The sequence below is a fragment of the Manacus vitellinus genome, unplaced genomic scaffold (genome assembly GCF_001715985.3).
Source record: "Manacus vitellinus isolate BGI_N305 unplaced genomic scaffold, ASM171598v3 scaffold_50_pilon, whole genome shotgun sequence".
NCBI classification, from domain to species: domain Eukaryota; kingdom Metazoa; phylum Chordata; class Aves; order Passeriformes; family Pipridae; genus Manacus; species Manacus vitellinus.
The window spans coordinates 1,469,838-1,483,169 of NW_021940612.1; the positions used below are offsets into that span (position 1 = coordinate 1,469,838).

The 13,332-nt window shown below is 36.5% G+C and overlaps 1 protein-coding gene across 3 annotated transcripts in view; it reads right to left on the reverse strand.

Annotated features, from left to right (window-relative positions):
• Nucleotides 1-13,332, reverse strand: part of SLC24A2 (solute carrier family 24 member 2) — a 114,025-nt gene that overhangs the window by 51,393 nt on the left and 49,300 nt on the right. For all 3 annotated transcript variants that reach the window (XM_018080958.2, XM_018080959.2, XM_018080957.2), the window contains exons 3-4: nucleotides 3,506-3,544; nucleotides 2,332-2,440 (exon numbers count right to left, since the gene is read on the reverse strand). In XM_018080958.2, coding sequence (XP_017936447.1) covers nucleotides 2,332-2,440; nucleotides 3,506-3,544 — 148 coding nt within the window. The remainder of the gene's footprint in view (nucleotides 1-2,331; nucleotides 2,441-3,505; nucleotides 3,545-13,332) is intronic.

The window sequence follows — 13,332 nt, forward strand, 5'->3', positions numbered from 1 at the left end:
ACAAATGCTATTAACTTAAAAAACTTACTTAGCTAGCATGATAAAACTCTCTTAAAATAAAAATGATACACCAATTCAGTTGTTCAATGTCATTATACAAAGGCAGATTAAAGTACAAAAACATGGTGAGAGTTTGGTAGGTAAATATAGAGCCAAATAAATAATGAATATTTTACAAAGCAGGTACCTATATCCATTATCACACATTTTTTTTAATTAAATGCAAGATTCAAGTACAATGCCATCCAAATTTATTAGTTAGTATTACCTACCTTGACCAGCCACAGTAGTTACATCAAACTAAAATACCTTTATTTTTATAGAGGTTTTCAGAACTAGCTGAATACTGAATAGTGACTATGGACACTTAAAAGCTCAAAATCTCGGGAAACACTGTGAGTGTTCAGTGGAGATATCCAGTATTCCTCATGTCTGCCCAAACTGCCTACAGCATAAAACATCTTGAAAGCCAAGTATACAAATGAGGTAAAAAGAGCCTCAGAAAAGGTTAATAACCACAATGTGTGAGAGAAACATGGGTGTATTTTTTTTTTTTACATTTTTCCTACACATCTCGGCCTATTTATAAAAAGCTAAAATCAGAGTTCCATGTGCAAAACAACTTTATGGAATTGCACTTACACACTCCCATGAACTATAATTTGAATTTCGTGAAGTCAGCAAAAGCTTGAAATACTGGCACCTTTGATATTAACACCAACTTAAATGTCTGAACATACCTAGGCTATTTTCCAGTGTTTTCTTGGCCATTTCTTCATGAAAGTTTTTCATTTTAAAAAATATTTTCTGTAAATGTAGGTAGATTTTTTTCCCTTTGTAAATTTTCACTCAGTATGCCAGTTTTAATGAAATGTACAGATGAACAGATGTCTATGGCCTTGCACTTATTCAAAGGCCACAAGATATTTATATTCCATTTTTTTAAGAACATTAATTCCAGGACACATGTAAAAGTTTGGAAAGGAAAAAAGCCATAAACAAATGGTGAAGTATTATGAACAAAGAAACCTTGAAGAAAATGCTACTGGAGTAATTTAAATACAGTGTATGCATTGCAAACATCTCTCTTAATCCATATTGATCTCAAGCATTTTACTGGCAAAATGAAGAGCAGGATCGAGTTAGCTTATAAACTTACTTATAATTAATACTTAATTTTCATAAGTGCTGATCCCCAGGATGAATTTCTGATTTCAAACCCTTTTTGTCCTGCACTGTAGTGAAGGGGGAAGCCTCTGGATCACACTACATGGTGCAAGCTTGCTACAGGGAAAAGTAGAAGAGGTCTTAATGCTGAACGAGTTACATCTGGGAAACAAGTGAAATAGCTTGAGCAGTAGAAAAATACCTGAGAGATGATATTATTTCTCCATCTCTGTTAGATTCAAATTGAGCTCAAGTCAACAATTCTAGCCTTATTGTGGTCTTCAATCTGCCATGAATGTTTCTGTGAAGTGCTATATATAGTTTTTGGTCACTGAAGTTTGAAAGGTCTGTCAGTAATATTTTGCGTCTCTTTAGTCCTTCCCAATTCCCTCACAAGTGCTATTTCTCAAGACATTTATTACAGCAGGAAGAAAAGTCCTACAGACACACAGACATCAAATAAACACCTGGCCTTCAATTTTTTTGGATCTTCTACCAGAAGCGGAGAGTCAAATCACCGCACAAATGCAAAACTATCATGGTTTTCCTGCCAGCTTCTCACATCAAAGCAATCGTGGTCTTCCTGTTAATTTCTCAAATAAAAAAATAAATTACATCACTCTTGGATAAAGCAACCAACCTGTTAACATACATGTAACACACAGGGATGTTTGTTGCATTTTTTCTCTTGTCAGTGTTAAACCACCTGAAGTCAATCCAGCAGAGTCTCATTCTTTTCAGTAGTCCACATGACAAATTATTCAACATTTTGACATTTTTTTTCTGACTTACTAAAATCAAAACTAGGAAAGAAAACAAAACAAAAAAAAAACTTCACAAAAGTAAAAGGAAATAGAGTTTTTGTAACTTTTATATTGCTGCTGAAGCCAGAAGCTGAAAGAAACAGTAGTTATAATATGCATCAACCAAATAATCAGTTTCAGTTATCCCTGCAACAAACAAGTTTCCTAAGTTGAAAGTCTTGGTGGGAGTATGTATATCACATCATAAGAGCGCAGAACTCTCTCAGGAAATTCAGACACATTCAGAAAGAACTCATGAAAGCAAGAGAAATGCAAAAAACAGTTCCATGGATAGAAGGGAAAAAGAAAACATTTACTTTTGCATCAGAAAAGCAAAAAAACCTCCCAAAACTAAGCATACCTTCAGCAAGTGGGTCAAGTGTGTGAATCATGAGCTGGAAGATACTGTTCCTCATTAAACTGTTGTGGAGAGACGCAGAGCTTCCTCCCCGCTGGAGACGTGGCTTGGTCTAGGTTGAAAAGTAGGGGAAAGAATTTAGGCATTTTCTGTTGTTTGTGTCGAAAGAGGTCTGAAACAGTATGAATTAATCTCACATGACACTGCACAGTGAAACATTTTCAACTATCACTTGTAGCAGATTATACTAATCTATATTAATCTACAGAATGTATCAAACATTGCCATAGGTATAGACAATTTCTCTGGACATGGTGGATCACCAGATTAGTTATTAGCTCCCAGGACTCAGGAAAAAAGAATCCTTCTTTGTAAAAACTCATAAAGTATTAAGAAAATAAAAACCTCACACTTGCATAAGGAAGAATGCATAACTTGTTTCTTTGTAGAACATTGTGTTTGAATCCCTGAAGTAAGTTATAATTTTTATTGCCTCAGTACATTGCAAATATGGATATGATCAGAATTATGGAGAAAAAAGGCAGAGAGTACTTTTTTTTAATAGTACGCAGTCAGAGTGAAATATGCTCCTTTCTTTGGTTCAATCCATTAAGCACTCACTGCGAAAACAGATTGTGAGTGTGGTAAGGCAGTATAGACATCTACAGCAATGGATCTAATGTAGAAGTATCTTTTCTCTCCTTCTAAAGAAATGTAAAATATACTCTGAGGTTCTTTTCCCCATGCAATTGTCTAGTACAATAATCGATGCCGTTGATATATGCCGTAGAGTAAGACTGCTTCATGACTGGCTGGCTGCTTGTTCCAATAAAAAGGATAGTGAGAGCCAACAGACTGCTGACTAGTAAGATCCTGAAATCCAATTAGAGGGGAAGAAAACAACACTGAAGAAAATAATATTTTGCAATAATACATGGCACATGGATTAATCTGTGGTGTCATACACATACAAAATGAGAAATTATAGAAACTGAACAAAAAAATTACTTCAATGCTTTATCTTTGGAAATAAATTATTTAAATTCTATAGCAGCACAGGAAGGGAAAGAAATCCCAGTAATTTAGAAAAATGTTGATGTGTGCCAAACCAAGGTAAGGTTTGCCTCACCCCCCTCCAGAGAAACAAATGCTCAGTTGCATAATAACTGCTGCCTACCGTCAATGTTTGGTCATCCTTGTCTCCAGCATTAGGTGACTGCATGAACGGGAAAAAGAACAAAAAGAAATGTCAGATGGAGCATACATAGAATAGAAAGGCAGTAGAACATCACAGGTGTCTGATCCTATGAATGCTGTTTTGATAGGTTTTTGAACCACTCAAATTAAAGCATCCTAGTAATTACACAAATCAGAGTAAATTCACACTGCAGTGTTGCAGAAGTCTTTTATTCTTGTCAGCTTCTTGGACAGGAACTGTTGTCATTTCAGGGCCTGGCACACAGCAGCTAGGCTGCAGATCACAATGTTCACTTCATACAAATTATGCAGGGAAGCAAACTCCCTGTGTGCCAATCTGTTTGAGACAGTGAGGACTGAAGACTAAAAGGCAGTAAGAAACTCAGGATCAACTAACTGTTCCATGAGAAGCCTAAAAAGGAGTAACATAACCTTGGTATTTTGCAGGAAGAGACTAAGCAAGGAAATGAAAAAAGGTCTTTCAGTTTAACCACTCCCTGCAAACAACCTTTAGCCCAGACTGGCAGCTCTGGTTAAGGGCAAGAAACATAGCTGATATGGTTTGAAGCTGGTTCCCTGCCAACTCTGCAAAACCTCACCACAAGAACTTCCCCTCTCCCCCCCAAAGCAAGGGAGAAGAGGGGAAAAAAAACCACAAGAGAACCAAAACGAGAGAGAGGCAGCTAAGCAATACATGTAATTATATTTACACTTATATTGCATTTATATACAATTGAAAATATATGTATAATTTCAAAAGGAAAAGGGAAAGGGAAGGGGAAAGGGAAAAAGGAACACAAAATAAAATATACACGATCAATAGCCCAAGATCTAGTAACTAAAAGAATTAGCAAAAAAAAAAAAAAAAATCTTACTACCCTCCTTGGGGCAACAGAAAGTCACGCTGGAACAACTGCCAGCAACCTCCGTCTCCCAAGGTTGGCGAGGCCTCACCAGGCCTCACTCCCCAACACAACAGACTCAACAGCAGGGAAACCCGCACTTCAAAGCCGTTGGAAGGAAAGAGGGAGAAGGCCTCTCCTCCTTTCTTCTTACACCCTGTCTTACGTAAAAATTGTAGGGAATACCGGGTAAATCTGGGCACTTCCTTGGTTACAAACTAGTCACCAAGGAAGGCCTAGACTGAACTACCACAATGGCACACACTGCTCTGCCATGAAGGAAAATGAGACTTTGAACGGCTCTTAAATAATTTCCTCCCTCTCGAAGACTCCTGTTTAGCACTGTGTAATACACAGAAAACAAATTACAACACAACTGTTCTATGGAACAATCTCCCCCATTCAATGAAACCTAGTTTTTGACACACATCAATGCTAAATTTTTGGACATGCCTTTTGAGTTAATTAACCTTGAAGGTTAAGTGGAAGGCAAGCAGTTATGAGCAAGTACTGATGACAGAGTGAATCCTTGCTGTTCCGTAATAAAGAAAAGAATAATGAGAACTGAACTTTTTTTCAAAAATGTACTGCCATAGCTGTGAATATTAACCTGAAGAAAAGATAATGAGACGTCAAAAAGATCCTTGTTCTGATAAAGGAACTACCTGTCACCTCTAAAATAAATCTGCCCTCATGGGAGAAAATGCTAGAAAAAAAAAATTTATGCCTCTACTGAAGACAGGTATCACAGAAAGAACTTTTAAATTAATAAAAGGGAAACAGAAAATACAAAACCTGTGTTCTAAAATGTCATTAAAACAGTAGATGCATCTTAAAAAGTGTTTGCATAATATGTATATGTACTTATATATTATACATACTCATGTATCTTTCAGATGCAAATCCACACAAACTAGCAAATCCATGATTTATTTGTGAATATTTTGAGGGAACTTCAGAGGAAACATAAATCATCTTGTAGCAAAATTTGCAAGAAAGCAAAAAGGACAAGCCAGGAAAAGCTTTTCTTGTCTCCAAAGAAGCAGTTTAGTACAGCAGATTCCTAACCATCAGTGGCTATAGTTACAGAAGTAAAGTCTGTGATACTTGCATAAATGTGCAAAAAGGGAACCTTAATAAAAGTTTTTAAAAAATTACTATTTAGGGCTTCAAACTTCTGAAGATATGAAATCTATTTCTTATTTTTAATATTGAAAGATATGAGAATATATAATTGATAAAACTGATTAATTTATAGTTTCTACCTGACAAAGGGCTGAAGAATATCTCTTTTCATATGGCCAAGAAAAAGAAACATGCTGAAACATTTACTTGAAAAGGAATGGGGGGAAGCACCATGAACGTATAAAAACAACTAGACAATAATGTTTAACATATCATTTCTTTAGTAGAAGATAATTATATTCTAAAGATAAAGAATAATGAAATACATTTTGTATATACATTAAGGAAATAAAAGTGTGAAATAATTTATTTGCCAGTACAGAATGGGGTATACACCATGAAATGGATTTTTTAAATATTTTTTTCCACATAATATTAGCAGTGCAATTGTTTCTGAGTTTAACCTGCCAGTTAAGTTACATTATAGCAAAACTGCTCAAGACTGGAATAAAAATAGAAATGCCTCCATCATTTCAAAATCAGGATTGTAAACAATGGTTTGACATTTTTGTGATGCTGAATAATTATAGTTTCTGGATTACTTTCTGGAAGAAGAATAATAACACCTTAAAATACTGTTTTAAACTATAGCAGTGAAAAATTCAGTTGTGTTGCTGCTTACACTTTGTATTTGATGGCAAATTAAATTATTTTCTTATTGTTTACAGCAAGTTTTGAATTTACATCGTCTTTGCTATTTAATTTTGGTATCATATACTGCATGGAAAAGTATTCTGAAGTATAATTTTTCCCTTACAGAAACATTTAGTATTCAGGCATTTTATTCGTTTTTTTAATCTAAGACAACGCTTAAAAACAGGTCCAAGGTTACAACAGTGGTGTTTCTTTGTTTTGGGAGTGAATACTATATTTTTGGACACACTCAATAATGATTTTTTAAAGAAAATACACATTTCCTGTAAGTTAAGGTTATTCTTAAATCATGGCAACTGTTGCATATTAGTTCCCTCAGGATCAAAAAGAGATAAAACTTCCATACAATATATGCAGTACATATATTTCTAGGATTTATTAATAAAAATTATCTTTTGCAATTACATGTTATAATTTCTTTAAGACCAGGCATTTATTATAATTCTGCACAGTGAAAATAATGCATTCTAGTATACTTTCATATTCAAAGGTGTCTGGGGCACAATCCACTATTACATTTTTATCAGAATAATAAAATGATTAATCATTAGACAGATCACTAATTTTTTTAGAGAATTCAACAAAGTATTTTTTGTTTCTTCTGTATGCCATGATAGCACATAAGAGTTTGTCCATCCCCCTGCCTCTATTGATAATCATGTATTCAAGTTTGCTTCACCTGAGCTAAAACTCTTGAAACATTTTATTTCAGGAATAATAATAAAAAAATGTCTACTTGCTATGGAGAAATGGTCTCTGGTATCCTTTTCACACATTTCTTTTCCTTAGTGACCTAAGTCCATCAGAGATTGAGCCTGACAACTTCCTTGCCTTGTTTCGGAATATGTGTTCTTGAAAAACAAGCTTATGAAGTAATTCATGCAAGGGATGAGGCCTCACCAACTATCTGGTGAGTCTCCCCATGCTTTTCTTTGAAATAAAGGGCATCATGACAGCCAAAGGAGGAGCACAATCTATAAACAACTCTAGGTATTTGATAGAGAATTATCTTTGTTAGTAAAAGACAGCTAGCAACTTGAATCATCTGTTAGACTGAGTATCCAAAACCAGAACTGGAAAGCTGACTGCCTGCAGGTCTAGCACTTGTTGCTCTAGATGAAGCTTCCATGTTACAGATTCAATAGCCATAAATAATCAGTGAACTGGATTGCCCATTCTCTTCTCCTAACATGAGAAAAGCAGGTTGTCAAACAACAGTGGATAAACGTGTAATGGGATTTCAACACCCTTTCTATAGTGTGGTTCACATATCTTTTCTGCTTGACAAATATTTTCCAACTATAATAACTAAAAGATATTAAAAAACCAAACCAAAACGAAACAAAAACCAACATGCTTCTATGGGAATAATGGCATTTCATGATGTTTGGTGGCTGGCAGTGTAATGTTGAATGTAGTATCGTGTCTCCAATTATCATATAATACGAGACCAGATAGGGATTTGCCTAATTGTCTCAAGATGCTTTATAGTGAAGTACTTCTGCTGCTCTCTCTTCTGCTTGTTTTCAAAAGTGGAATCTGGACACTGAAACTTCATACCTAACAGTGAGTCACTGCTCGTCAGTCCTGAAGTAAATTACAGGAGATAAGTTTTCTTGGAGCATTTTTCTAGGATTATCTAATCTTTGAAAGACCCTTACACTTAAGGTTTGGGGTTTTTTTGTTAGACTGAACCACAGAAGAATGAGATACATTTCAAGGGACAGCCACTGAAGTCAATCTAGTTAACCTACAACAATGTAGGTAATTTCTAAAAAGCAGTATCCTAAAGAGTGCTAGTAATGTACATGGAATAGAACTGTTCTGCATTTATTTGAAATTATATGGTAAATCAGATTAAGGTATAACTAAAATCTGAGCAATAAATTTATCCAGCCAGATTTCAGAAATAAGCCTAATAAGCTCAGAGAAGGAACAAAAAATGAAGATATTATTTTATCTAGTTCTCTTAATATATACATCTTTAGATTTTTCCAAATTAGAATCCCTTAGAGCTCCCTTCTTTGAATATCCCAAAACAATACAAAGTTGTAACCTTTGCCTACTTGATGTGTAGACCTTATATAGTTGGCTGAAAAAAGCAAATCCTAGTGGTCTTAATATATTTAAACTAAAATTCTTCTAGATATCCACGGAAATAAAAGTTGACCAACACTATCACAGTCTACAGAAGCTCTGTCAGGTGCTGCAATGGGGCCAGTACAGGTTTCTAACTGAAGGTGAAGTACCTCATTACCCCACTCTCTAGATTCTTTTTGTAGAAAGGCTGCAAGTAACTGTAGGAGTATATTTCTATATTTAACCTATAGTAAACTTGATGGTATGGATTTCAGCTTAGATATCACTGCTTAGTAGATCATTACCTGAATCCAGACTGCAAACTAACACAGGATATTGGATCTTAAAACAGGGGAAGAAAAAGCTTTATTAAGCACACTGTAGAATAATAACTAAAATTCTCGTTCATTTTGCCCTCTTTCTTCCTTTTACCTCTTTCCTAAAAGTAAAATACAACAGAGTGTTCTACCTAAAGAAACAGATTTTTGTATTCTTGAAGAAATAAATATGATTCACAAGAACCACATCCAAAATGAAATTGAGGTTGTAAGTTTGCTTTACTCACAAAAATGAAGAATTTATTAAACTAGAACTTGAACTTCCAAAGACATTAACCTGGACCATGAAATTGGAATATCCAGCTCCATTTACAACTGCTCGTTTTCAGGCACTGAGTGCGAAAGTTGTACCACCAGATAAAGCAGAATAGCTTTGTTAATTCAGATCAGTTATCTCTTTTATGTCAGTCTGTTCATGCTGTTACCTAATGTGCAGACACACAGTGAATCCTCATAAGTGTTCAGAAGAGATGCGTCTTAACTGATTCAAGCAGTGACAAATAGATGGTTTAAGCCATCAGTTGCTAAATCACATGCTAAAGTCAGGTCAATTGATTTAATTCCAGATATTTGTACATCCCATTGTATGAAATAAGGCTTTCCCAGTCAGTCTGTAGGACCAATCATATGGTATTTAGTTATTCAACATATGTAAGAAAGAGTTTGTCCCATGTCTCTTACCTTCTCTGAACTTGCTTAAAGTCAGGTATCTTTGGCTTAGGGTGGCAATGTAATAGCTCAAGCTTAAAGACTTCATGAGTTTTTAATCACCTTAGTGTCAGAAGTAATTATGCAGTTTTAAGTTGTTCTCTTATCCTCAAGACTTACCAACAAAGTGACCTTTTGCTATTTTTTGTCATATAATTTTCACCACAGTCTGTATGCCTGTGTAACTTTCAGAAGGACAAAAGAATCCTTAAAAAAATAAACTAAAAAAAAATCTAAAGCTAGGTACTTCGTAGTCATTAGATACACACAAAACATTTGTTCATAAGTGGCGGTTTCATTATGGATTTATGTGGCTAACTTTAAAACACCTGGATTTTAAGTCTTTAATATGCTGCTACTTCATCAACAGCATTACACGGGAAAGCATTAGTGAGTGTTCCAAGAATAGGTTCTCAAAATTTAAGAAATTTTGGCATTAAAATCACCCATGAAACAAGGTGCAAATTCTATGGAGGGGGCTGGGAAGGTTTTCAGCTGAATTCCAACTACACCCTAGAGACTACTGACAGGAGATGCCTGCTCTTAATTTTTTACAACTCAGTGAAATGTCAATGGTGTAGTAAGAAGCTAGCAAAAAAAGCATTTCCTAGGACTTCCGCTTACCTAAATATACTACAGATTATGGACAGGTTTTAGAGTTTGCCTTAAAAGTAGTCATACCAATTCCCAGAGAGGAAGGTGTTTGACAAATCTCAACTGTGGCTGTTGCTATGCTGATTTGCAACTCCTGAATAAATTTCACTGCAGTTAGTTGGCTGTATACTGCAGAGGACTCATCACAAGGGCAAAAAGGCTGCAATTTCACTGCCTTCCCACCTCCAACACCCTGGAGATCCAGAAGGAGAGAGGCAGCTCCATTGCAGAGAAGAAACCAGCCTGCACTGCCCATAGGGAGGAAATGCCAAAACAGCACATCCTCAGCCATCCTGGTCATGTCTCTGTTTCACCAAGCTCTGCTCACTTATCTTATGTCGTGGCTGCCTTTCCCCTCCAAGTGCCTTTTTTGTCACCAGGATCTCTGCTGACTTCATTGTCAGGTGGCAAAAAGTCACACCTGATCTAGCTCTCAGGATAGTGACTGCAAGAAGAATATAATCAAATGTGTGAGTGACATATAAAATAATAAATAATACCCAGAAAGCTAGTTGAGCATTGCTAAGAGTTGATGTTTCCCACAGTGTCAGAATGGAACAGAGAATAGAAGGTAGAATACTGTACCTTAAATGAGACAAAGGGAAAGCCTTGGCATGCTGTATCTATCCTGTGGGACTGCCTTTTCCATGAAACACTAGTAACATTTAAGGTGGTCTAATTCACATATTTTTTAAAAAAGAAGAAAGCAGGGATAAAGGAAGGCATCATAAATACAGTTAGGATTAAGGTACAAATGTTTCAAATAACTGTGCTTCAAAACACAAAATCCTCATCCACTGGGAGCACACTGGTAGCTATAGGCTGCAGAATTATGGGTGTCAATTTTACATCATAGGCAAAATCTGGCAGATGGCTTCTGTTCCTTCATTTTCCCTTTGTAAACTAGGAATAGAGACACTGTTTGTAAAGAACTTGGTTCTTATGGAGAGGGCTGACTGCTTTAGGGGCAGGTTACTGGGTACGGTTGCCCGCTCCTCAGCAATTAACTGTGCTCTTTGGGCTTTTTATCTCCTACTGAAAACAACATAGATGTTCACTCCAGTAAGCTACAAAGCAGAACTTCTTTGAGAGCAGTATCTTCATTAGCTGAAGGTAAAGGATTGAAAAGTACCCCTGACACTGTTTCAATTAGCTAAGAAACATCAAAGATTTTTAAAATAATTTTTGGACTATTATATTTCTAACAGATCTGAGACTATGGATTTACAAGATTATATGAGAATTCATGTAACCAAAGCACACAGAACATCTGTGCTTTTTACATCCCACAGGATATTAGACTAATTGTTCAACATTGTAAAAGAATAACCAATAAAATATGATGGCTTAATCTTTTTTATTCACCCACTAACTGGATTATATTACTTGTCTCTCTTGTAAAACTAGACATTAAGTCCCAGGCAAAACAAAGTATTACTAAAAGAAAATACCTTAATTTTGCCTATTTGACTCAACAGTACTTCAGACTGACTGTCCTTATAACTGATATTGAATACCATCTGCCTCCATAATCATCCTCCAGATAACCATTTTCAGCGTTTTTACAAGTGCCTCCTAGGTCCTTTTTATCATATGAAACATGGAAATTACATCTAAGAGTTTGTCTTATACCCGCTGGGGGTGTGAGAAATGGTAGAGAGAAAATCTGTTAAGAAGAAACAGAAAAGAAATTTTACAGAACAACCTGCAGATAGGAAACCAGCACTGTATTGCCAGTGTGCCTGATAGAGCTGTGGACAGAAAAGCAAGTCAGAATTTCCAACTTTCACCTGCAACCATAAATTAAACCAAACAGTTTTTTTCAAACTAAGTGAAGAAAAAGAGGACTACATCAGCTTCTATCTTATTCTGATTATTCCTGCCTTTTAACTATTTTTCTATAATGTTCTGCTTGGCATTGAGATGAAAGAGATCTAAGATTTGTGGCTCTGAAATCAAGAGCATCCCTGCATGCTGGGACTCTGGAGACCACCAGGCATATGTTCTGGAGAATCTGCAGTATACGCATACCATGTTACTTTTAACTCCTTTGGAGCCAAAAGGTGGAACTGAGGCAGAAAGACCTGAATAACACTGTTCTAAATGCAAACTTACAACACTAAGACCTTAAACCAGACCTTCCTCACTTTGATTTTCAGTGTTTGGACACCTCATCTGAGAAATTATGTCCTACATGGCATAGCAAAGGATAGACAGAAAATCTTTGCAGTCACTTTCCTCCATCAGTCTGCTGTCTCACACTGCCTTTCATATTGCTGCTTTGTCCTTGCAGCTATGAACCAGATGCCTGCAGGCAACCTAACGCCAATGCAGGAGCAGCAGCTCTATTGCTCTCCTCTGCAAAGCTCAATCCTCCAAGAACAGCTTCCTAATTAATATTTAAGTTAAAAGTACAGCTTCAAGTATAATTCCCCTTGTGATCAAAGAGAATAAGGCTTTGGGGGAAGCAGATGTGCTAGAGCTAGGGAGGACAGAATCATGGAAGGGTGTAATAGAAGAATATAGCTACAAGAAAGCATGAGACAGTTCATGGTGAAGTAGTGAGAGTGGCAGCCTAAGCAGCTAGTGGCTGTACCTCAGGCTTGTATCTGCCTTCTACCTCTCTCTCCTATTTACAGCCTATGACAAATGCATTTCTTCACCTCTAAGCTGCCAGGAGAGCTTAATTGCAAAAATGAAATTTCTCTGAAACTTTTGCTGAATAATGTTACTTTAGACACCAGTCAAAATCACAGTCTTCAAGGTCTTTCAATTAGAGACAGAAGAGAAACTCATAGTAACTCCATCCATCTTTTATGTAATTCTGTTCCACTACAATAAAAATAAAGTCTGGTTTCTCTAAGGACTGCAGGAGTCACAAGCACAATTACTATGCCCTTACTCAGCTGTAAGCCTCCTTTTAGCAAATAGTTACTCCCCCAATGCAGTCTGCCTCTGTCATGGAATCATAGAATCACAGAATACCCTGAATTGGAAGGACCTACAAGGATCATCAAATGCAACTCAGCCCTGCACAGGACCATCTCCAAGAGTCACACCATGTGCCTGAGCGTATCATCCAAACACTTCTTGAACTCTGGCAGGCTTGATGCTGTGACCACTTCCCTGGGGAGACTGTTCCAGTGCCCAACCACCCCCTGGGTGAAGAACCTTTTTCTAATATCCAACCTAAACCTGCCCTGACACAACTTCACACCATTCCCTCAGGTCCTGTCACTGGTCAGCATAGAGAAGAGATCAGTGCCTGCCCCTTCACTTGCCCTCAC